Here is a 24250-nt window from a genome sequence, read left to right as displayed (position 1 = left end):
TAGCTTGGGTATTGTCGAATGACTGAGGTTTGGGGGAAGGGAAGTGATACTTAACAGCTCTGCTGTGGTGCTCTTTGCCTCCTCCTGCTGGCCAGGAGTGATATTCCCAACAGTAACTGAAGATGATCCGTGGACTCACCGTGTCAAGAAATAAATACATTTATCAGGTAAGCATAAATTTTGTTTTTCATGCTCATTCAAAAAATAAATCTAATTAATGCAAATCTAGGCAGATTGCACTGTAATAGAAAACGTTGTATGTTTGCTTGAAAAACCATAAAACCATACAGATGCTTGTGTCTTTTCTCGTAAACTATGTGGAATTTCAATTTTTACATTTAAATCAGATTTGCCATAAAATTTTTATAAAACGTGAAATAGTTCCCTTACTTTTTTTCTGTATTTCACTGTGTTAGCTCTTCTTTGCAACTTCAAATAGTGGCTGGAATATACTATTTGCTGTAGCAGGAGAGGACCTGGCAGGTCTGTGATTCCGTGCCCCAAGCGAAAGAAGAGTGCTGTTTCCCACTTTGTTGCTAATTAGCTCTTTTTTTGCCCCATAGCTTACAATGGAGTCTTTCAGCAAGATGATGGGGAAGCGTGTTTTGGTGCAAATTAGCCTGAGCATGACAATTCTGCTTGTGTTTAGAATAGCATTTTCACACACTATGTCTGCCTGGCAGAGGCACAAAGATTTCAAGCATGTATTGTTTCCAGAAACCATCTACACGCTTATTTCTGCTGCTTCTTGTGTTATTGAATAGCGTGTATTTTCACTTGTTTTTTGTCAGATCTGTATGTGTTTAACGCATTGTTGGGGGTTAAACGCATAGGCTAATTTTTCATTAAACTGTTAACATAAAACATCTCCATAGACTTAAACAGATATCTGTAGTTAGCACCAATTCACACAGTTTACAACAGCAATGGGAACTAGGCAATAGTTAGTAGTGAACATAAGTGCAAAAATAGCATGATTTGTCCCTTTAATCATCGTAGTCCCAAAGCTTAGAATGAGTCTTTAGTGATTCCTATGATTCCTATGGTTACCTTGCACAAATAGTTTTAATATTTGATTTTTCCTATTCATTTTACTTCACTACTTATCGCGATACTCCATGGCAACAAGAAATGATTGTTCTGAGAATTTACGGAGTCTCTTTATCACGTTAAAGAAATATAAAACTCCATTTTGTTCTTTAGTGACTCAGAGCATGCAATTTTAAACAACTTTCTAATTTTCTTCTTTTAACTTTTTCTTTGCACACTTGGTATCTTTTTTTTAAAAAGCAGGGATACATCTTGAGGAGTGTGCACGTGTGTGGAGCACTATATGTCAGCGGTTTTGCAAAGAATTCCATTGTAACAGGAAAATTTGATGGTAGAAGAAAATTAGAAAAAAGTAACACCGCTCAGATCTCTGGTGTGGGTCAGAGAAACCTGAGGCTATGTGGAGCCGGCTTGATGGTTGCGGACAAAGAGTCAAAGATGCAGAAAAAGAAGCAGCTACAGAGCAACAATAAAAAAGGCTTTATTTAGAACCAGTAAAAAATACAAAGTACACCATGGAAAGGGCTCACCTTACGCATTTTTGCGCCGCAAATGTTGCGCTTGCTCAAAGAAGTACATTGGAGCGTCTAACTCACAAAAGAAAATGTTTGGGTTTCGTATCCCTTTTAACCACAGCATTAGCTTCTGTTAGGTGATATTTTGTGTGTTTTTAATCTTCTGGTGATTAGTGCCTGTCTATACCTTACCATCGCCAACTATTGCAGCAATGCACTACTGTGAGCTAGCTAAACTCATTGGTAAGCCAATGAAAGGAGGCATATATGTGCAGCCAATCACCACCTATTTTCCAGCTTATGAGCCTACCTAGGTATGCTTCATGAAAGGAAATGTTTGGGTTTCATTTAACTTTAATTATTAGAACAGTAAAATCTTGTTTTGTGCTGATTTCGCCTCAGTGGAGGTTGTATTAATAGTCTGGTTTCCCTTGCAGTTATGTTTGCCTATGAACAATGCCTGCTAGTTCTGGGGCATCATCCAGACATCTGGTATGAAGCTGCACAATACCTTGAACAGTCCAGCAAGCTTCTCGCAGAGAAGGGGGTAAGTCATAATTTTAACATTAGTGTAAAAAATGTGCCAACTTATTCTGCAGCACTATACAGGGGATACAGTAAATAGAGGCAAGGGAAAGTGCCAAAGACAAAAGGATTAGACAATCAAGGTCTTTGATTTCAGGAACCAAGCTCTCAGTACAGTGTTTTGCTCCTCCTTTAGCTGCTTTTGAGCCAAACTAAGCATCCAGTCTGACAACCGCACCATAGTAATGACATCAGTGAGTCGCTGATTACCTTGCTCCGGTTACCATATTAATGACATAATTAATTCTCTAATTACCTTGCTTGGGTTACCATAGTAATGACATCAGTGAGTCACTGATTACGTTGCTTCGGTTACCATAGTAATAACTCAAGTGAGACGCTGATTACCTCGCTTGGGTTACCATAGTAATGACATCATTGAGTCGCTTGGGTTACCATAGTAATGACATCGGTGAGTCACTGATTACCTCGCTTGGGTTATCATAGCAATGACATCAGTGAGTCGCTGATTACCTCGCTTGGGTTATCATAGTAATTGACATCAATGAGTCGCTGATAACCTTGCTTGGGTTACCATAGTAATAATATCAGTGAGTCGCTGATTCTGCATTGTCTGTTTTTTTAAATGTTGTGAAACACTGTTTAAACATGTTTTGCCTGAATGAAAAGGTTCATATAAAGAAATATTAAACTACTGTGCACAACAACCCTAGAATGGTTGCTATTACTTTTACTCCTTTTGCTGCAGCTCTCTTTAAAGCTGTGCTCCTTTTTAACCCCTGAAATGCTGGTATTTTTACAGCCTGTGACAAAAGCAATGTTCATTTACATATCTGTTACTATTCTTTTGTAGTTGTGTTAAGCTGTTTTATTTCCTTTAAAAGTGAAGGTCAATTTTGACGAATTAGTGTCCGGTTTTTAATAATCCTATTAAAAACAACGGCACTTTAGTTAATCAAAATTGACATTTCAAGCGTTTTCTTCAAAAACTTAACTTTTAATCCTGAGAGCTGCTGCAGCACTTCCTCCACCCGTCACAAGCCCTCTTTGGGGGTCCAAAATGACGAATCCGGCTTAATCCAATCACAGCATTTCCTCAGGCCATGATCCCCCAGGGGGGAACGCCGTGATTGGAGGAAGCCAAATTCGTCATTTTTGATGTAAGCAGAGGCTTCCGACAGCCCGGGGAATCGATGGAGCAGCTTTCAGGATTAAAAGGTAAGTTTTTGAAGAAAACGCTTGAAATGTAAATTTTGATGAATTAGAGTGCCCTTGTTTTTAATAGGATTAAATAGCACTAATTCGTCAAAATTGACCTTCACTTTAAAGCTGTTTATTTTGATTGTTTACTGGATTATATGTAGAGCTTGCATTGCTTCATATCGGGGCAGTGACAAGTCTCAAGCATAACAAATTAATAAATATATTTTTTCTGGGGACAGAAACGCCTGTAATTAATTTCTGTAATATTTGACAGCTTGAAGGGGTAAAAAAGATGTTTCATAAAAACTTCAAGAAATTATATTTATGAGCACCTCCAAAGTAAACAATGACAACTTGATGCCTGTGACAAAGTGTCAATTTCAAATCGGCCATCTGATCTTTACTGTCCGTCTATGCTAATAACTGTTGGCTTTTATTAACCCTTTTGCTGCTACACCGCATTAGGATATGAAATGCTCTTTTAAATGATCGGTCAGTTTTTAAGTCTGATTTTTACATCATTCTTCAGGACATGAACAATGCCAAGTTATTCAGCGATGAAGCTGCAAATATCTACGAGCGAGCAATCAGCACTTTGCTGAAGAAGAATATGTTACTGTACTTTGCATATGCTGACTACGAGGAGGTTTGTATCCGCTATATGCTGCTGCTAGAGTGAATTTTGCATATTGTAAATTAGATTTGTGATATTCAGTGTTTTGCTGTGAACCCTGCAACAAATTGCTTGGAAAGGAAAAGGTTAATGACAGTTGTTTATCATAACCCTGCTCTTTTGTAGAGTCGAATGAAATATGATAAAACACACAGCATCTACAATCGTCTACTTTCCATTGAAGATATAGATCCCACATTGGTAAGAACAATTTTCTTGTGCTGCATGTCTGTAATTCAAGGTGGACTTAAAGGGACACTGAACTCAAATGTTTTCTTTTGTTATTCAGATAGAGCATGCAATTTTAAGCAACGTTCTAATTTACTCCTGTTATCAAATTTTCTTCATTCTTTTGGTATCTTTATTTGAGAAGAAAGAATGTAAGTTTAGATGCCGGCCCATTTCTGGTGAACAACCTGGGTGGTTGTTGCTGATTGGTGGATAAATTCACCCACCAATAAACAAGTGCTGTCCAGAGTTCTAAACCAAAAAAAATAGCTTAGATGCCTTCTTTTTCAAATAGAGATAGCAAGAGAACAAAGAAAAATTGATAAAAGGGGTAAATTATAAAGTTGCTTAAAATTGCATGTTCTATCTGAATCACGAAAGAAAAAATGTGGTTTCAGTGTCCCTTTAATTTAGAGCAATCGGTTTCTCTTCAAGAGTTTTGTGACTGCTCAGTCTTTAAAACGCTACATTTTGGTTAAACATTTTACTGTCAATTGTGTAAAATTTGCTGCACACGGAATGGTGTCTATGGGCTCCATTTAAGCCGCTTTGAAGCCCAGCATTTCAGGTTCGCTCTTAAGACCGCTGCTACTTAACCTCTCTGGGACACTTTAGGTGGCGGATTGCAAATTAACAGCCCCCTCTTCTGCACTATTGGCCAAATGCAAGCAGGGGGGGCATTGCACATTCAGCGTATTGTGCAATGTTAAATGCGGGTAGTGTACTGCTGTCTGCTTGCCGCAAGGCTGGCCAGACAAGGTTCATGACACTGAAGCTAGTCTGCCCGAATGATAAATGGATGTTTTGTTGAGGAACACACTACTTAAGAAGAGGTTTATGAGCTGTGTAAATATAGATTTTTGATAAAAAAAACATGCAACAAAGCAAATGTATGAAATATGCAATTAGTAACAATTAAACATTTCCTCTTTGTTAGGCTGGTCTGCCGTGTAGGTTGGATATTAGTGCTTTAATGGGGGGATATATTGTGATTTCCTAAGAATAAACTCATTGGTTGGATATTTGCCTTTGCTCCAGGTTTATATACAGTACATGAAATTTGCAAGGAGAGCAGAAGGTATTAAGGCAGGTAGACTTATTTTCAAGAAAGCACGGGAGGACACACGAACTCGTCATCATGTTTACGTTACAGCGGCCTTAATGGAGTACTATTGCAGTAAGGTAAGACCCTGAGAAATGGATCCCTTTTAGCTATCCATGTATTGAGGACAGATTCTTTGTTTTGGTTCATCAGGACTAATAACGTGCAAACAACTCTCAAAGTGCACAAGTTGCAGAAAATATTGGTTTAACCAGTATAAAAACTCACTTCTCCCACAGTAAGAAAATAAAGTTATTATTTTGAAACATTACAGGAAATGCTACTAAAGAGCTGTAAAATCTAGTGTTGTATCTATGTATGTAATGAATTATAATGTGTCTGCATCTAACTGCTGCTATCACATGTAATCCTGTTTTGTTCCTGTCTCTTCTAGTTCTGTAGCTCTAGGGCAGGGGTGTCCAAACGTTGCTCTCCAGAGGTTTTGGAACTTCATTTCCCTTGATGCTCAGCTAGATAAAATGCTCGCTGAGCATCATCGGAAATGTAGTTCCAAAACCTCTGGAGAGCAAAGTTTGGACACCCCTGCTCTAGGGAGTGCTGTAGCCGTTGTGTGTCAGGGCCTATATTTAAATTCAGTTTAAAATATGTGTGGCATTTAGGCACCACTGTGCCTGACATTAATATTGTCTGACCCCAGCCATTTCATCTCAAAAGTACCTGTTTGGGTCCAAATAATATGTTTCTAGTTTAAAATCAGATCAGGCAACCAGGAGAGATTAGGAATGCAGAAGAGATGAGTGGTTAATACAAAGTTATAGAAGTAAAAAAAAACTGCATCTAAATATTGTGTTTATTTTAGGAAACTTTTGTATTTTTATTTACAAATTCAGTAATTAATATACTTTATGTATAAATGTGGGGAATAGCCCAATAGCATATGTAGTATTGTTTGCTAAGGTCAAAATCCCTGTTATTTAAAGATTAATTTCAGCCAATATTGCTATATCATTTCAGGATACAGCTGTGGCCTTCAAGATTTTTGAGTTAGGATTAAAGAAATATGGCGATTTTCCAGAATATGTTCTTGCCTATATTGACTATTTGTCTCATCTTAATGGTAAGTTGCCGATAAATATATCTCCATATCAGTCACAAATTAAAAGGACACTAAACCAAAAAAAATTCTTTAAAGATTCACATAGAGCAGCAAATTTAAGCAACTTTCTAATTTACTCCTATTATCAATTTGTCTTCATTCTCTTGCTATATTTATTTAAAAAGCAGGAATGTAAAGCTTAGGAGCCAGCCCATTTTAGGTTCAGCACCCTGGATAGCACTTGCTTTATTGGTGGCTACATTTAGCCACCAATAAGCAAGCGTAACCCAGGTTCTCAACTAAAAATGGGCTGGCTCCTAAGCTTTGCATTCCTGCTTTTTAAATAAAGATAGCAAGAGAATGAACACAAATTGATAATAGGAGTAAATTAGAAAGCTGCTTAAAATTGCATGCTCTATTTGAATCATGAAAGAAAAAAATTGGGTTTAGTGTCCCTTTAAGTGCAATATCACAAGTGTATTATGTGTTCTCCTTAAGAAGGGCGATGCATTGCTTTTTACATACTATGTTATTCTGTTACGACATTCCTTCAGTCTTACTCACGTCCGTCTAATAACAATATGTTGCCACAAATCTTGCTAATCTATACATTTCCCCCATATCCTTTATTTCTAAAGCACTAACATGTTCTGCAGCATATATACAGCCCATGCTGTGGGTAACAGGGGAATGTACTGAGGCGTGTGTGGGATTGGAATGGCCCCATCCTGACAAATCCATAATACTATTCATCTGTCTAAAATCTTAAATGGCTTTTATTTCCAAAATTCTTAGATTTACTTCTAGACACCATAAACAAAGTGAGAGTTAAAATCCTGCCTGTAAGGGAGGTTTCTGTCAAATCTTCCATAATTAAAAGGATGTGAAAGTCAGTTAAACTTTCATAGCTAAGTTAAAGCTGTACTGACTCATTTAAATTCACTTCTATTATCAAATCAACTTTGTTTTCTTGTTATCCTTTTTTGAAAAGCATATGTGCATAAGCTCAGCAGCAACGCACTATGGGAAGCTATCTGGTGATTGGTTAGCTGCACTCCTTTGGAAACTTGTGTTTCTGATACATGAGAATGACTGTGATGTTTCAAACCAGTTCAACCATATTGCACAGCCCTTCTAAGGTTCTGGAAAAAAAAAACGATATGTAAAGACCAAGCAAAAGAAGAAGGGAGCAGACACTGAATTAATTTAGCTTGTTGTTGATGGATCTTCTGCCCTAAGTAGCGAACCTAACACAAACAACTCTGCACTATAAAGTTCCAAAAACTAGAGTAAATACGACTAGGAGCTAGCCAGCAATTAGTGGCTACACGCATTTGTCTCTTTTCATTGGCTCGCCAGATGTGTTCAGCTAGCTCCCAGTAGCTCTCTGCAGGGGGTCAAATACATGGCTTCACCTTGTTATTGCACTAAAGCTATCAATTCTAGTCTTTGGGGCACCTAACAGGCTAGATTTTCATGACATCTGAACCAGAGAACAATTGAGAGCAGGTTAGTAGTAACCATGGTTACTGACCAGCTGATTATTCCACCTGGGCTCTCATTCAGATATGAAAATCTGGCCTGTTAGGGGTCCCTGAGGACTGGAATTGAGACGTACTGCACTATCACATGCATATAACTAACATATTAGAGCATTTTATTTTGGCACATTTAAGGCTGTGATACACTGCAAGCGATTCGGCGCAAAGCAACTGCTTCTGAAGTTCAAATATTTCATCTCTGAGCACTCAGCTATGCGACCGGACGCAGCAGAGTGCTTAGAGATGAAAAGGCAGGACAAACTGAACGCACACAGCCGCATCTACACGCTGCGCACCGCTCCGCTTGCAGTGTGTCACAGCCTTTATGTTCCTTTCATTTTCTACTTCTAAAATGATCTTTAAATACATTTCATACGTTAATTCCAGATGACTTTTGTGCATAATAATGTTTCTAATACTTTTGTGTTTTACTTTTAGAGGACAATAACACAAGAGTTTTATTTGAACGGGTATTAACCTCTGGAAGTTTGCCTCCAGAGAAATCTGGGTAAGTTGTAATTTTTGCATAGCTGTTTTTGTCTCTGTTCATAGTGGGATCATCACTAAATTACTAAACCTCCTTGTAAATTATATAGCTATTATCCGTATTAATGTTCTCCGATTTGTTGCAGAGAAATCTGGGCGCGTTTCTTGGCCTTTGAGAGCAATATAGGAGATTTAGCGAGTATTCTGAAAGTGGAGAAGAGAAGGTATACTGCCTTCAAGGAAGAGTATGAAGGAAAAGAAACTGCTCTGCTGGTAGATAGATACAAGTTTATGGATCTGTACCCCTGCTCCATGAGTGAACTCAAAGCTTTGGGATACAAGGCAAGTCTCTGAATGTGTTAATATAATATTGTTTATGTAGCATTGTTGATTTCCCTGGCATTACGTATATGTCCTATGGGCCCTATTTTTGAAGCTGCAGATGGCGCTTCAGAGCCTAGAAAGCTAATTAAGAAGCAGTGATCTCAAGACCGTCGCTACTCAGGGGTAGATTTATTAATGGTCGAGTGGCATACGCTGTCGGCATTTAACCTAAAAGGTGGCGGACAAGTTAAGGAGCATTAATCTTACGACCGCTGCTTCTTAACTTCCATTTCATGCGGACCTGAAATGATGGGGCTTTAATAAATGGAGCCCTCAGTCTCTTCTTCCCCTCAAGGGTGACGGAGTTAAATCATCTTTGTCAGAATCACTGTCCCCTCTAGGGTGTGCGCTTGTGTGCTCGCACACCTCTTTCCAAACTAGCGTGCGGCACGTTTATAACTGTGCACAGACAAAGAAGGAACAGGAGTATTTTTTTTTACTGGGGATTTTTTTTTTTTGCGCTACTTATAGCGGGAAGATTAAGAGGTGGGAAATGTTGCAGTATTTGAAGGCTTACATACTGTATCAGCTAAGAAGCACTGACGCGCCCTTGCACCTGCATTTCTTTCTATAGCTTGTAACTGACTGACATGCAGACTGCAAAGGAGGACAGCAAGGGTTAAAGCTAAGGGTTTTTTAGACCTCAATATTTAGGTTTAATCCAGTGCTGGAGGGGACGCCTTGCCTCTTCCTCATATTGGGCTACGTGAGCTGCACGTGTTCTGTTAGGATCAGGATTTTTCAGTATGCTCTGTCATAGAGAGCAATTAAAGGGATATGAAACCCAAAATGTTCTTTCATAATTCAGATAGAGCATTCGGTTTTAAACAATTTTCATATTTACTTCCATTATCAATTTTTCTTCTTTTTCTGGGTATCTTTTGTTGAAAAGCAGGGACATAAGCTCACGAGCTGGCCCATTTCTGGAGCACTATATAGCAGCAGTTTTTCAAGAATGCTATCCATTTGCAAGAGCACTAGATGGCAGTGCTATTTCCTGACATGTAGTGCTCCAGACACCTACCTTCAACAAAGAATACCATGGGAACAAAGCTAATTTGATAAAAGAAGTAAATTGGAAACTTTTTTTAAATGGTATGCTCTGTCTTAATCACCAAAGAACAAAACATCCCCCTTTAAACACGTGAAAAGTCTTGTAGTTTATTGCTTCTTTTTCTCTTCCTGGTGACCACGAGCTATGAGATGATCACATCCGGCACCAGGGCTTGTGCTGAATAAGAAGCATCATTCTTCCCCTGGCTGCATCATGTCGGCTCTGCAGTTTTATTAATGTTTTTTACGTAAAATGCAAGAACTAACCGCTTACAATTAGAGGCGGTTTTGCTGTATAACGTTATCTGCTACAGTCAGAACTACATAACTGAAGTGCAAGTATTCTTGGCGCTCAGCTCTGTACATCTATAGTTGCTCTGACTGGTTTGCAAATGAGCTTTACTTTTTTGAAGACGTTATTTACAGCTATATGAATATGTATATAAAAACATTTCATTTATGCAGTAAATAAAATAGGAATAGCCCAATGTGTTTAAAGCTGTTAAAATCACTGGTGCTCATTGTAATTTACTTTCTCTCTTTTTATGTGGTTGATGTGCCTAAATATACTAACACTTGCATCACTAGTAAATATCAATGCCACTAACTTAGCTTTCAGATCGCTTTTCATTGTGATCCAGCGTCTCAATATACAGACAGAAATGCTCTTGCTTTCTGAGAGCTATAGAATTTATTTCTTTAATGTCTTGTAATGTTGAGGTTTCCTACGTATAATAAAAAAGTCACAACAAAATTCAATAGAAGCTAACGTCTCCACAACAAAAGCCCCCTCTTTGAAAGGTACAGGCTAGAGGCATGATAGCCCCCCAAGGTATAATACAGAGGGGGTGTTTGCTTTGCTTTAGCACGTGAACTTTGTGTATTTTGACAAAGCAGAGTGCGCACTAACAACAAGAGTTTGACAAAGCAGAGAGTCCTCTAACAACATGAGACACATAGGCTTGCTGCAGAGCAATAGCATTTCATCAGATGATTTCCATATATTTGTCCAGTTGCTTATGGGCTTGGTGCAAGTATGGTGAAAAATTCTGCAAGGTTTTTTAGTGAAGATGGAGACTGGCAGCAGAAGAACCTTGATCTGAATACAGAGGAGATTATAAGAAGTATTACAAATTCTAAAAGGGACAGAATGGAAAAGTAATGTATATGGCATGAGCATTGGTCGTAATGGAAGAAGTATATGCAGATCTCCAAATATCTGCACCTAATTTTACCCACCTTGTGTATGAGAGATAAAAAAATTTTTTTAAATGTTTTCATTATTTTTTTTTAAAGGATGTTTCTCGTGCCAAGTTAGCAAATATGATTCCAGATCCTGTGGTCACTCCCTCGGTAGCTCCATCCTTGAAAGACGAAATAGACAGAAAACCTGAATATCCCAAACCTGACACAAGCCAGATGATTCCTTTCCAGCCCAGGCATTTAGCACGTAAGTAACGCACATGACCATGTTATCGCCACAAAACACATTGTTATATGCTGCTTCCTTATGTATTTCTTTTTATGTACGAGAGAGAACTGTTATGAGTAATTAAATGCTTTTAAAAGAGCAGGTCTTAAGTTATAATTTTGTTTAAAAAATATCTTATCTGGAGTCTAAAAAGTCCATGTTAAAAGGACAGTCTACTGGAAAATGGGTATTGTTTAAAAAGATAGATAATCCCTTTATAACCCATTTCCTAGTTTTTGCAGAACCAACACTGTTATATTAATATACTTTTTACCTTTGTGAGTACCTTTTATATAAGCCTCTGCAGACTGTCCCTTATCTCAGTTCTTTTGACAGACATGCACTTTAGCCAATCAGTGCTGACTCATAAATAATTCCTCAGGAGTGAGCACATTGCTATCTTTATGGCGCACATGAAATAGCGCTGTCTAGCTGTGAAAAACTGTCAAAATGCATTGAAATAAGAGCCGATCTTCAAGGATTTAGAAATTTAGCACATAAGCCTACCTAGGTTTATCTTTCAACAAAGAATACCAAGATAACACAGCACATTTGATTATCAAAGTAAATGGGAAAATTGTTTAAAATTGCATGCCTTATCTGAATCATGAATGTTTGATTTTGACATAACATTGATTCAACACCTTGGTTGCACTGTGTAGTAGAAGGGATAGTTGCAGCAGTAATTTTGTAACCCCTGTTTACCTAGAGCATACAAGGCAAACAAAGTTAAATCACTGCAAAGCACATCTACAACGGTAATTTAACCGATTAATTTAAAAACACCTTTATTTCTCTTTGACCCAGCTCAATAATGGCTAGAAGAAGGTGTATTGAGTTTGTTGTTGGCAGTAATGATAGAGATGGCTACACACGTTCTAAACACATTGTAAGACATGGATGGAACAGTGCAAACTCAAACGTTACCAAAAACTGCCTGTACAGCAAAATAACAAGAGATAGTTTTGCATGGAAAGAGCCACAATGTTTTAAAATACTCTGTTAAATGCTATAACATTTCTGGTTGTCTATAAAATATAATGTGTCACATAGCAGGATTTATTTGAAAGCATTTGCATAATAATTTAATTATGCTGCACTGGCCAGACTGCTAGTTCTTGTCTGGCAGACAACCATTCTTCTCATTTTTTTAGCCATGATGGGTATTTTTATGCAATATACTTATGTTATCTGAATTGTGTTCTTTCTAGCTCCCGGCATGCATCCAGTGCCCGGAGGAGTGTTTCCGGTCCCTCCAGCTGCTGTGATCTTAATGAAATTAATCCCTCCGCCCATATGCTATCAGGTATGTCAGTTGCCACCTGTCCATCACAAAAATACTGGACAATCTTTAGGTAGATGGGGGGTCACACAATAAGCCCCCACTCTTGATCCAACAGTGTATATTTTTCACAACTGACCAGTCATTTTACCCCATGACTGCCAGTAACATACAACTTAACCATTTTACCTCTTCAGTTGCTGAATGATTTGACTCCCTTGACTGTCACTTATTTCTTTTTTCTCCATATTTGTAATGCATTGAACCATAGGAGGCCGTTTTCTTTGTCCAGTATTTTTGTAAAGATTTACAAGACAGCTGCTAATCTACTGGACTGTACGGTTTAAAACTGGACACCTGGCAACCCTAAGTGTATGTTGTACATGTATTGTACCATCAAAGACCCCTGAATCATTATATGTATATTACCCTACAGACACCTGGAGTTACTTTCATTTCCAATATATCTAAAGCAGTTTTAACCAGTGTGTTTTTTATCTGTTGGAATCATACTTATACTCTGAGTTCACAGCACTAACTGTCCTACTCTATAAGCATATTTTTATTATCCTAGCAATCAGGTAAATGGAGCATTTTTGATGGAAATCAAGTTATGCATCATTGCATTTCAATTAAAAGCATTCTTGCAATATACCTGTGTTTTTCACAGAAAATTTTGACAGGTGGGGGCAGTGTAATATTTTTTAATATTGGGCTATAGATTACGAGAGGATCACTATTTATTGCTCCTGTTCATACGCCCGCCAAGTAGCATGCATTTAAGTTGAAAGTAAAATGTTTTCGCACAAGCACTAACCTAACACGCTCAAAAAGACGAACTTTGAATATCGCGACTGCGTTAAAGTATTTCCCCATAAAATTCAATGGAGTGGAAAAAAACACCCTTATATATAAACAAATCCACAAGGAAGGATAAGCACAGTCTTAGAAAGTTTTTCAGCTGCCAGGGTGCACTTTACAAATAAATAAGAGCTCCCATCACAAAAAGACACTTGCTGGTCTTCATAAAATATAACATTTATTCCAATTCATCAATAAAAAGACATTAAGTTTCGGTGCACCATTACACCTTTGTCAAATGTCAAAATAGGATCCAAAAACTGCAACCTACTGGCTTCTCAATGCTAATCCTGCTACATATGTGTTCTTAATTGTATTTCACTGATAAAAATGGCAAAACAATGCACTCTGTATTAACATTATAGCTGGGGCTAGCTTTATTGTCTGGGAACTAAAGCCCAGATTGGCTCCTCTGAATAAGGCAAATAGTAGAAGAATGTTCATTTGTTTTAAAGAATGTTTAGACTTGGCTGAGATGTTATTCTATAGCAACACAACAGAAATGTCTTGTATTTACAAGTAGTTTACTGTCCCTTTAATGTGCATGTGACCTGCAGAGTAAACAACCATAGTTTGCCATTGCCTATAACAATATTTTCATAGCTTTAAAGCAGAACTTGTTCTCATATATGATTTTTTTACCTCTATTGCTAGGGTCCCTTTGTACAAGTGGATGAGCTCATGGAAATCTTTAGAAACTGCAAACTGCCAGACAGTGAGTATTACAGGAGAAAATGCCTTATTGTATTGGTGGTGGATAAAGCAAAATGATATTGTGATATCAAACCCCCACACACACACACACATTGCCTAAAAAAGTTCATGCATTTCTGAATATATACGCTCCTTTTCGGGCGGTTTTTATAAATATGCTATATATATATATATATATATGGACATTTCCTGTATCTTATTTGGTTCTTATCATTTTTAGTATGGATTAGTAATGTGTGTGAACATAAATATATATGAATGAACCTTTCAAATAGCCAATATCCGTCAGAAAAGGAAACCATATTAGAGAACTCCTTCAGTGCATTTAAATTGTTCCTCTGGACACCAAATATTTTTCAATAATTCATAAAGTATTCATTGAAACTGATATAGATTTTAAACCCCACTTATACGTTTACAGTATATGACATTGTAAGGACACATATGTAGAACGCGTATTTTAGGAATCTGCTTTCATTCCTTAGTAAGCTTCTAAATACGCACAATTGAGTGTGCAAGCAGTGAATTTTAGTTAAAGTGATGGTAAATCCTAGTGTTTTACCAGTGCTACAAATATAGGGGACTTTATCATGAACTATGAAATACTTCATGCTGAACGTTATTTTTTCAATGAGGTGACATTTCTGTGCAGCCCAGTTGGTTTTATGCTGTATGGCTAGTACGCTATTGGCTAACATCACCTCATTGATAAAATAGCGTTCTGCTATGGGCGGCATAAGGCACTTCCAGTCATGAAGTATAAAATACTTTATGCTGAATGTCCCCTTTATTTGTAGCATTGGAAAAACACTTGGATTTACCATCACTTTAAGATTATAGGATATTATAAGTTATTTGAACTAAAGGCTACTAAATGCAGTTAAAGCACTGGCATTACTCACAATCATGTTCAGACTCCCTTGTTTTGTTTCTACAAGAAAAGGTCCATAATTTTAAAAGAAATTCAAGCTAATGAAATATGTCTTTTGTTATCTATAACTGATCAGCCGAAGCAAACACAACAGGGAAACTTAGGTTAGAACATGACAATGCCCATTACTGTATAGAAGATTAAAAAATAAAAGTTTAAATGACTAATATAATTAAAAAATAGAACTGTACATTATTCTTAGGCCGTTCTATGCCAGGAATACATCATCACAAGCTTTTAGTATTTCATTCCTCTTTAACCCCTTAAAGATCAGCGACGTAGCCTGTATGGGGATTGTGCAATTAAAAGCGCGGTTTCGCCTGCCAGTGGCGAAACCGTGCTATTTCCGGTCACAAGGACGGAGGGTGTAATAGCATGGAATGTTGCGGTCGTTAAGGGGTTAAGTTTGAAGCAGAACACTTAGGTGTTTGACACAAGACACTAAATTGTACATATAAAATTATTTTAAAGCATTTTTAAACAAATGCCCTTTGCCTAAGCAAGTTATTAGATACATAGCGGACATCACATTGCACCTTGGTGTGTGCTAGCAACAAAAGGACATGGTTTATAAACTTAAAGCAACATAAAACCCAATTTTTGCTTCTTTCATTATTCAGATATAAGAAGTTATTTTGAAAGTTGATTTAAATTGTATTATCTAATTTGCTCAATTTTCTTGGTATCCTTTTATTGAAGTAGCAGCAATGCAATACTGAGAGCTAGCTGAATGCATCAGGTGAGCCAATGACAAGAGCCATATATGTGCAGCCACCAATCAGCAGCTAGCTCCCACTAAGGCATTGCTGCTCCTGAGCCTACTCAATAAAGATGAACAAACTGGAGAGTCCGCTTCAATAAAAACACCTTTATTTTCCTTAACAAATTGTAAAGCAATACAAACAGCGTTTCCTTCTTCACTGTACTATCACAGGCTTCTGGATGTGTAGGCAGCGTCACAGGTCAGCTGACGTGTTTCGGCCAATGGCCTTAGTCTTAGCTGTGCTCCTGAGCCTACCTAGGTATAGTTTTTAAGAAAGAATACCAAGAGAATGAAGCAGATTAGATAACAGAAGTAAATTGGAAAGTTGTTTTAGAATTAAATTTTCTATCTGAATCATGAAAGAAAATTGTTGGGTTTATGTTCCTTTAAAATGCCGTAAGCAAATATGTTACTAATAGATAAAATGTTGGCATGCGCCCCTTATTACCTCCTTGCTCTGGTACTTCAGTAAATAGGATGCAATGCTGTTTTATTAGTGTGCCGTGCATATGAAGGGAGGCGGATGATAAGCTCTTGATTGGCTACATTGTCGTCCATGATCTATAGGTTTAACCTCACATTGTATTTCAGGTCATTCTCAGTTTATCATGATAACATTTTACTATTGTTCTACTTAATAATTCATAATTATCTATACTTCATCACACAGCTGCGGAAGACGCCATGAGGCTAATTACAGGAGGCCAGACAGACCTAGTCACAGAAGGCAATGGCCCCTTAGAGATAAATGCTCTTCTCAACAAATCAATGAAAAGACCAAATGAAGATTCAGATGAAGAAGTAGAGAAAGGGTCTGTTGTCCCTCCCACTCACGACATATACAGATCTCGCCAGCAGAAAAGAATCCGATGAAATCTCTTCAAAATTGGGAAGAAAAAATACAAAACAGACTTTTTACCCAACAATTTTTTTTATTATTATTATTTTTTTGTATTTTGCCTTGTAAACCTTGTGCTTTAAGAACAACTTTATTGTTAGACATCCTGGAAATGAATTCATGTCACAGTGCCTCTGATTCATACGGTTTTAGGCATAAAAAGAAAACAAAGTGGGGGAGAACTCTGAAATATACAATACGAAAACCACACGTTTTGGGTAAATACACCCTGATTCTGTTTATATATGTTCTAGTGTACAACTGGACGTTTGCGGGTATTGAACAGGTTTTTTGTTTTTTAATTTTAAAAACTGGATGGCTTATTAATTGTGACTTTTTAAATGCACCTTTCTTGACTAAGAGATGCTTACAGTTTGCCCAAATGGTCATTCCCGCGTTTTATCATTTTTATTGGTACTAGAATACTAGAGTCCTTTTTTAATTGTGGCTCAGAGGGGGTTTACATTCCTGCAAATGGAAGGACAAGAATATGTTGCGCCTCATCCCCATTTGTTTTTTTTGTTTTTTAAGGAGAGCTGCTATTTTAACATAACACTGTAATATGAATGAAATCCCTACCAAATGCACACAATTCTTTAACAAATTAATTTACAAAAGGGATTCCTAGTTTTGAGCTATTATTATTTTTGTTTGCAAACGGTTGAAAAACTAAAAGAAAAAAAATCTTCTTAAAGACAAGAACACTATAATCAGAAGCAGCAAAAAGAAATAATAAGGTACAATTATATCATAACTGTGTCTCATTGGCTCAAAACAAGGTGCCCATTTTGATTTCCAATATAATCAAAAACAAAACTATGAAAAAAATTGCATTTAAATATTGTGGCAGGTGAAAATGTACTGCCTTCAGCTTGTATTTTTGTTTAACTGTAATAATAAAAATGCTAATCTGTGTTTTTGTTTTTTTAAGCACCTTTACCTATTTTGTTAAAAGAAAACATTTGATCTATTGCAAAATTACACTCCTAACGTGTGTAGGTTCACATGAAACATAAACTAATTAGCTCAGCATCTCTGGTCCCCTATTTTGTCCGTGTCTGCCTATCATTTCCAGAACTAAAGTATTCTTCTAAATTCGAATAGAACAAAAAGCAAAATGCATGTATAAAAATATGGTAAATATTGTATATAAATAGTGCCTGGCCATGATAAGTAATGTGTTACTCGTTCTATACCAAATGCAAGGTTTGCTGCATTTAGTTTTCATTGTTTAATATCTTTAAAGGACAGTAAACATCTTGAGATTTTAATTAACATGTTTAGATATGCGTAATAAAATAACTTTGCAATATATTTCATTATTTAGTGTAGTTTAACTCTGAATCATGGATTATCTCATTGTCAGAGATGGAAATGCACCCAGCAGACTCTGCAAGACTAACCATGCTACATATTTCCCTAATTGGCTTCAACAGATAAAATGCAAAACAATATTTTTTATACTAGAGAGATGACTGTGTTTAGCCTTGTTTTCTGCCGACAAATGCCCTTATTGGCTCTTCTAAATCAGGCAACAGGTGGATTGAGTTTGGCTATTGAGAATAATTGCTGCAAACAATGTTAATTTCTTTTAAAAACATTTAAACTTGTTTTTTATGATAGCAACATAAGTATCTTGTAATTTGGGACATTACACACCTCTTAATTTTGTGTAATAATTGTGTTATGTCCCAAATCCCATAGAGAGGTCGAAAAGCAAAATCTGTACCTAAGTCTTCAAAACACTGCAAATTGCCTAACCAGCAATTTGATTTTCAGCATTTGCAATTACAGAATTTGCTTTTTGACCTCTCTACGGATCGTGAAACGAGCAACATTTTTACACAAATGCAAGCGGTGCCAGTTTAATCTTGTGCTCTGTGATGGTAGCATCAAGTAACCACTAGATGAATAGGGACATGAAAAAGTAAAGCGTATCTTGAAAATGATCGCCTGGAACACTAAATCAAGTCTCACAGACCTAACAAAGGGAAAGGGAAGACGTAAAGCGACACTCATTTGGTGAGGCACATAAGGCAAACAAGTTTGTTAGGTGATATAGAAGATGTGACTGGCCTTGTTCACATTAGAGACACCTCTATATGGTGATCTGATCTATTTAGGTCCCCACAAGAGCTTGTGTAAAGCGTTTAAAGGGACATAATACTCATATGCTAAATCACTTGAAACTGATGCAGCATAACTGTAAAAAGCTGACAGAATAATATCACCTGAGCTTCTCTATGTAAAAAAAGAAGATATTTTACCTCACAATTTCCTCAGCTAACCAGAGTAAGTTCTAAGTAAAAAGTTATGCTGCTGCTTAGCTGCAGGTAAAAAAAAATGAAGAAATGAATGGCAGCCAATCAGCATCAGCAGTGCTGAGGTCATGAACTCTTTTACTGTGATCTCATGAGATTTCACTTAACTCTCATGAGATTTCATAGTAAACTTCCTTAAACCGAATAGGGAAATAACATGAGAGTGCACGCTGTCCCGGGACAGACATACTGATTTGCTGCTTAGAAGTCCTTTACAATGGGATGTGGCAACTGAGTAACTTTCTTTTTTACATAGAGATGCTCAGGTGATATTTTCTAGTCAGCTTTTTACAGCTATGCTGCATCACTTTCAAGGGTTTTAACATTTGGGTCTCATGGCCCTTTAACGTGTATTGCCAGTGTGCTTTGGCCACCATCAATGGTTCAGGAGGTTTTCTTTAAAAGATCCTCATCAAGAGCTGTCAACTGTTTTCTTATCCTTTTTACCAGAACCCCCCTCCTTGCCACACATATTCCACCAAAAATGTCCATGAAGCAGAAACTCCAACACTAAACACCTTGTAATATCAAGACATTTCTGTTGCTATAGAATACCATATCAGCCAAGTCATTTTATTAAACAAATGAACATCCCTCTCTATTGCAATGGTTTAGCAATAGCCATACTCCATAATTTGCCTTGTTTGGAGTAGCCGATCTGGGCTTTAGTCTGCTGACAACAAGACTTGTCATGGTCAAAATGTTAGTATAAAATGATTTTTTTTTTTACAATTATCAGTTAAACCTAGTTAGGGAAAGATATGGAGCAGGGTTAGACGAGTCAGTAGGGTGTATTCCAAGTTCTGAGAATTAGAACATCCTCCTCAATTTTTACAAAATTACATGTAAAGGGGGCAAAATAATGAGAATATATTGCAAAGTTATTTCATTGCTCATAAATGAAAATAGACAAAAAAAATCTCAAGGAGTTTGCTGCCCCTTTAAGTTCTTTGTTGAAGGTGGAATGCAGACTTCAAGCTGAATGAAAATGGTTTACTATAGTTTTACAGTGTGCAGTTTCCTCATTTACTGATCTGTTGTTCAGTGTTACCAGTTTAAATGCCACTTTTCTTGTTTCTTTAAGCCACAAAATGTGTAAATACCCATTGTTCTATGTGATTCTTGTCATTAACTGTAAGCTATGTCAGATGTACAATAAAGGTGTAATATCTTAACATTGGTTGGAGGAAGTAAACGTAAGTTAGTTCTTCAAATTTTGTGAATTTTGTAAACTTTGTTTTCTTTGTTTCAGCAGCGGTTTGTTCTGGTGGTGAAGTCAGGTTAGCACAAGATATGGTGGCCAGCATATAGGGATATTGCACTGAAGTAGCAGTGGGCAGTCGTCTGGCGTGGCCGGTCTGTTCAGGGGTGAAGTCTGAGTTTTTCATATTTTCTGGGAATGAGACAGTTGCCAAAGAAAAGAAGTCTTCTAAACCTCTTAAGGGACACAAAAGTCCAAAAAGAAAATGCCAGAGCATTGTATTATTGCATACTAGCATATAACTGTGTTTAAAGGGACATGAAACCCAAACGGTTTCTTTTGTGATTCAGACAGAGCAAACAATTTTTTAAAACGTTTCCAATTTACTTCTATTATCAAATTTGCTTTGTCCCCATGGTATTCTGTTTTGAAGAGATACCTAGGTTGGTGGCTGGAGCTCTACAAGGTAGGAAATAGTGCTGCCCTCTAGTGCTCTTGCAAATGTATAATATTCTTGCAAAACTGCTGCCAAATCAGGCCCCTCTGCTTATGTCTGCTTTTCAACAAAAGAGACCAAGAAAACAAAGACAATTTGATAATAGAAGTAAATTAGAAAGTTGTTTAAAATTAAATGCTTTATATGAATCATGAAATAAAACTTTTGGGTTTCATGTCCTTTTAACTCCTTCAGATTGGTTAAACACATACTCAAAGCCAGCACCAGAGCATCAAGAGATCAAAGTCAATTTAGTAGCAGAAGTGAATTAAAAAAATCTCTTGAAATGACATGCTCTGTCTGATCCATGGAAGTTTCCTTTTGACTTTCATGCCCCATTAAATTGGATTCACAACCTGGGTTGTCCTTGCTGATTATTGGATAAATGCTGTCCAGAGTACTCAACCAAAAATTGGCTAGCTCCTTAGCTTAGATGCCTTCTTTTTCAAATGAAGATAGCAAGAGAACAAAGAAAAATTGATATTAGTACATTAGAAAGTTGCTTAAAATTGCATGCTCTATGTAAATCACAAAAGAAAAAAATTTGGGTTCAGTGTCCCTTTAACGTAGATTTGGATAAGCAAGCCTTTTTAATTTATTTTTAGTTAATTTTAGCTAATGTAAGTGTCGGACTGCTGCTATGATTTTTTATTTCTTTTATTCTGTATAGGAATATCCCAAAATTGTGAGTTAACACCTTGGGGATTATTTACCTACAGGAATATTTTAAGTTTCTAAGTTTTATCTATTAGATACATCTGTGCTATGTATGTTTAAAAGGAAATTTCACTACAATAGGTTTTTACATCAGTAGCGAATTGATGGTAAATCTCTTTTTAAAGAATAGTGTTTAATACTTTATTTGTGTGTGCATAAGCATTATGTTAATGCATCAGATCTCCATTCTGTTTCCGGAACAACATGGTAGCCGGATGACACAGGTGGAGCCAGGGAGCCTTTAAAAGGCACATTCAATACACACTACAACCACTCTTGAAAAAGTTCCGTTGTCACGGAATGAAACGTGTGTAGAGTTTTTGATTTGAGTCCCTCTGAGGCTGCCATACCTTGTGCTAAATGCAAGAACGCCGAGCTGAGGCACCTACAGGTAACAAAATTTGTGTGTCTGATATATCAGTGCTCTTACAGACTGTTTCTTTCTAATGTCACAGTGAGTCCACGGATCATCTAATTACTATTGGGAATATCACTCTTGGTCAGCAGGAGGAAGCAAAGAGCACCACAGCAAAGCTGTTAAATATCACCTCCCTTCCCTCCAACCCCAGTCATTCTCTTTGCCTACGTTGAGAGCAAGGAGGTGGTAAAGTTTAGGTGTTTGGAAGAAGATTCTTCAAGCAAGAGTTTATTTTTCAGCAGTACAAGTTTGTCCTGGGGTGTAGCCGTAGCCCATGTCAGTCTCTTCAGTAGAGCAGTGGTGGCTTTCAAGCAATGGGAACTTGTGTGGTACAATCCTCACTGCGGCTCCCATGTATTTAATGCTGCCCTAACATTAAAAGCCTGAGTAAGATTGCTCAGTCTTTGTTTTTCTTCCACAGGTCCATGTGAGGGAGGATACCTCTCAAACCTAGTGAGCTGCCCTGCTGCCAGGCAGATTTCATAGAGGTAAGTGCTAAGTTTATTTTTCTAGGAGACATGCAGAAAAATATTGGCACTTTAACAGTCTATCTGTTGGGACTCATTTTTCCTATTGTGGGTTATAGGACACGACAGGCAGTTTGTGCAGGCACTGAGGGCGTGAGGCAGGAACTATAGAATTAGTCCACTTTTATTATTCAGCTTATGGTGGTTTTACTCTCCCAGCAACTTTATTTTCAAAATTAATGTCGGACTGGAGTTTCTGGTTGTAACACCCACGATGGGCGGGTCTGTTTTTAGAAGCGGCAAAGAATTTGCTTGCTTCCTTTCATCCCTCCTCGGTTCCGGTGTGTCGGAGGTGCTTCTCATAGCTGCGTTTACGCTTTCTGTGTAAAGTGTTCTAAAAAACAGAAAGCGAATACCGAGAGCAGTTCTAATTGAGTCCGGATTATTCTAAAAGTAGTTGTGAAGTTATCTATTTCGGCGGTCAGCAGGACAGGTAGGCACCTCAGCAGGGCTGGCTGAGGTGTGGAGGCTGTCTGGGTTGTTATAAGACTTTTGTGTCACACATAAAAAAAGATTGTTTGAAATTTAAAGGGACAGTACCGTTTTTTGTGATAAAAGTCAAGTCAAATAAAAGCTTTTTATTTTTCATTTGATTAATTCTTGGGTGAAGATGGACCAAGAGGCCCTGCAAAATGTTACATGTACTTTGTTTTGATGCTAATGTGGAACCACCAATCCCTTTCTGTTCCTCATGTATTGAGAGAACATTTAATTACAGGGATAGGCTGTTTGAATCTTAGCCAGCATTGTCTAAAGAGGATGCTGTTCAGGGGTCTCCTACAAATGTTCAAGATATGCCGCAGCTTTCTCCTTAAATGTCCCAAAATTTTTCGTCCACACATGCAGTGCCCTGCGCTTCCTCACAAGCTCTGGTTGGAGTTTCATTGCAAGACATTGCTACCCTTATGTCTTCAGCGGTAACTGATGCGTTGTCTGCCTTTCCCATGCTGCAGGGAAAGTGCAAGAGGAAATCTAAGGATTTAGGGAGTAAGGTGTCTGACTCAGTTGTGGCTGTCCAGAATGTTCCTTCCCAGAAATCTGAGGAGGAAGGTACTTCGGTGGCATCAGAGGGTGAAATCTCAGACTCAGATATTGTAACTCCTTATTCTGATGCTGAGGTGATATCATTTAGATTTAAGCTGGAGCACCTCCGTTTGTTACTTAAGGAGGTTTTGGCTACCTTGGACAACTCCGACACTACTAGACTTCTTAGGATTGACTACGACAGTAAACTTAACAAGTATTTTAATGTACCTTCCATAGTGGAGGTTTTTCCTGTACCAGATGAGGCTACAGAGATTATTGCTAGGGAATGGGAGAGACCGTGTATCCCTTTTTCTTCATCCCCTATTTTTAAGAAGATGTTTCCTATTGCTAACTCTATTAAGGAGTCTTGGCAGACGGTCCCCAAGGTGGAAGGGGCAATTTCCACTTTAGCTAAGAGAACCACTATTCCCATAGAGGATAGTTGTTCCTTTAAAGATCCTATGGATAAGAAGTTGGAGGGGTTACTCAAAAAGATGTATGTACACCAGGGTTTACAATGGCATCCTGCGTTGTGTATTGCTACAGTCAGTGCAGCGGCATACTGGTTTGATGCATTGTCTGACATACACTCCCCTTGAAGAGATCCAGGATAGGATCAAGGACCTTAAGTTGGGCTATTCCTTTATTACGGATGCTTCCCTTCAAGTTATCAAGCTGGGAGCAAAAATTTCTGGGTTTGCCGTACTGGCCCCCAGAGCCTTATGGTTGAAATCCTGGTTTGCAGATGTGTCGTCTAAGCCATTATTTTGGCTTACAAGGGTAAGA

General features: G+C 37.6%; 1 protein-coding gene across 1 annotated transcript in view; it reads left to right on the top strand.

Annotated features, from left to right (window-relative positions):
- Positions 1-20254, top strand: part of CSTF3 (cleavage stimulation factor subunit 3) — a 171943-nt gene extending 151689 nt beyond the window's left edge. The window contains exons 11-21 of the mRNA XM_053720415.1: positions 2003-2112; positions 3844-3960; positions 4114-4188; positions 5254-5397; positions 6293-6395; positions 8354-8423; positions 8548-8743; positions 11135-11288; positions 12521-12615; positions 14107-14167; positions 16531-20254. Of these exons, the coding sequence (XP_053576390.1) occupies positions 2003-2112; positions 3844-3960; positions 4114-4188; positions 5254-5397; positions 6293-6395; positions 8354-8423; positions 8548-8743; positions 11135-11288; positions 12521-12615; positions 14107-14167; positions 16531-16733 (1328 nt within the window). The 3' untranslated portion in view covers positions 16734-20254. The remainder of the gene's footprint in view (positions 1-2002; positions 2113-3843; positions 3961-4113; positions 4189-5253; positions 5398-6292; positions 6396-8353; positions 8424-8547; positions 8744-11134; positions 11289-12520; positions 12616-14106; positions 14168-16530) is intronic.
- The last annotated feature ends 3996 nt before the right edge of the window (positions 20255-24250 follow it).

The sequence above is a fragment of the Bombina bombina genome, chromosome 7, assembly GCF_027579735.1.
Source record: "Bombina bombina isolate aBomBom1 chromosome 7, aBomBom1.pri, whole genome shotgun sequence".
Taxonomy (NCBI): domain Eukaryota; kingdom Metazoa; phylum Chordata; class Amphibia; order Anura; family Bombinatoridae; genus Bombina; species Bombina bombina.
Note: the sequence above shows the minus strand (reverse complement) of the source record. Positions and strands in the feature narration are given on the sequence as shown.